The sequence below is a fragment of the Macrobrachium rosenbergii genome, chromosome 13 (genome assembly GCF_040412425.1).
Source record: "Macrobrachium rosenbergii isolate ZJJX-2024 chromosome 13, ASM4041242v1, whole genome shotgun sequence".
Taxonomy (NCBI): domain Eukaryota; kingdom Metazoa; phylum Arthropoda; class Malacostraca; order Decapoda; family Palaemonidae; genus Macrobrachium; species Macrobrachium rosenbergii.
Window position 1 is genome coordinate 436569 of NC_089753.1, and position 2015 is coordinate 438583.

A 2015-nucleotide genomic window follows, 5' to 3' on the forward strand; every position below is an offset into this window, starting at 1 on the left:
ATAATAATAATAATAATATAATAATAATAATAATAATAATAATAATTGTTACTATTATTAATAATAATAATCTTATTATTATTATTATTATTATTATTATTATTATTATTATTATTATTATTATTATTATTATTATTATTATTATTTTCTATTATTATATATGGATGAATTAATGAGCACATTGGAATGATGTACAACATACATTCCAGTTGTAGATTAAGCATACCTGATTAATGGGACACTTGCAACTGTCTGGATTTGCATATTCTTTCGATGTTAGGAGGTACACTGGACAGGCACACTCTCATTTCCTCTTCAACACTCAGCAATCTAGACCTCTTCTTAGTTTTGATGTTTGTGAGTGTTGAAAATCCTAGTTCACACAGATATGAGGTCGAGAACTGCAGCAATATTTTCTGGGCTTTTAGGGCTATATGAGGGTGTTCCTTTTCAATTTTTATCCAAAAGCTTTCTAGTGACATATCCAAGTACTCCAGTTTTAGCCTCTTCTTCAAGGATACTAAGTTGTGGCTTGCTTGAGGGATCATGGATGAAAGGATTTCTTACCCAATCATACTGATCAGCAGATATATTAGGGAAATATTTTTCAATGTTCCATTCTAGAATTTCAAGGTGCTCCTTGATGAGTGGAATGATGTCTGTGTATTTAGCTTCAGCAGTCTTTTGAAACATATCGGCATTGCCATCACTCACCCTATCTTTCCAAAGCCTTATTTTCTCCAGCGAGCCCTTTATTTTGTCAGATGATGTTAACATATTTTCATTTTTCCCTTGCATACTAGTATTAACCTTGTTTAGATGTTCAAATATATCCGCCAGGTAGCATAACTTTGCGCTCCAAATTTCATCAGCCAGTAGTTCACAAAATTCAGGGTTTCCCTAAAGAGTAAAGAAAGCTATCATTACCTGTTTCAGTTCGTGTACTCTCGACAACACTTTGTCTCTTGATAGCCACCTGACCTCTGTATGGAGAAGGCCTTCGTGGGCAGATCCCATTTCTTCACAGAGAATGGAAAACAGTCTTGTCTGCTTTGGTCTGCTCTTTATGAAGTTTACCATCTTTACAACACTTTCAAGCACAAGCTTTAATTCCTGTCCAAGTGTCTTTACAATAAGATTTTCACGATGTAAGAAACAATGTGTTGTAATCAGGTGTGGGTTTTCCTTCTGCGCTAATAACACGAAACCTTTTACTGATCCCACCATAGATGGACAACCATCTGTGCAAATTCCCACACATAATTTCCATGTCAGTCCCATTTCTTTCAAATATTCTGCTACCGAGGAGAATATGCCCTGTCCTGCAGTGTTCAGTTAATACTAGTAAGTTCATCATTTGACAGCACTGGAGAAAAAATTGTTCAGTTATTTTATTATCAGCAATATATCTGATGAACACTAGTAATTGGAATTTACCCCCAATATCAGTTGACTCGTCTGCTTGCAGAGCATACATTTTATCTTTCATAAGCTCACTGACAGTCTTTTCAATGTCAGACGCCATATCCTTGATTCGTCTACCAATAGTGTCGACCGAGAGAGGTATTTTTTTTACTTCTTTTTCAGCCTCATCACCAAACAAAGTTTTCACTACAGCACAAGTTGGAAGAAAATATGGCTCTGCAACTGAATGAGGTTTGATATGTTTTGCCATCTGCTCCGCCACTAAATAACTTGCTTCCTGTGTTTTTTCTGCTACCTTAACTTTTTTCTCAAACCTACGCCTTTGTTGTTTGTTATCTTTCAAAAGTCTTTTAAAGTAATCCACAGGTTTCTGAGAGAGGTGCTTATGTTTTGTTGTTAAATGTCTTTTCAATTTCATAGGAGTCATAATTCATTTGTCAGCACAACGCCACAAACAACGCAATTTGGTCTTGGACCAAACTCGTCATCAAAGCAAGTAAACCCAAGTTCTAGATAACTCTCGTTATACAAGCGAAATGATTTACTGCCGATGTCCTTGCTGCTTTGTGTACGTGCTGAGGCCACCCTTG

General features: G+C 35.8%; 1 protein-coding gene across 1 annotated transcript; it reads right to left on the reverse strand.

Moving 5' to 3' along the window:
* Positions 1-230: 230 nt before the first annotated feature.
* Positions 231-1525, reverse strand: LOC136844602 (zinc finger BED domain-containing protein 5-like). Its single transcript, XM_067113889.1, has 4 exons — positions 1438-1525; positions 928-1019; positions 568-810; positions 231-401 (listed from the first exon to the last, which is right to left on the reverse strand). The coding sequence occupies exons 1-4, from the start codon at positions 1523-1525 to the stop codon at positions 231-233; spliced, it is 594 nt and encodes a 197-aa protein (XP_066969990.1).
* Between the last annotated feature and the right edge of the window lie 490 nt (positions 1526-2015).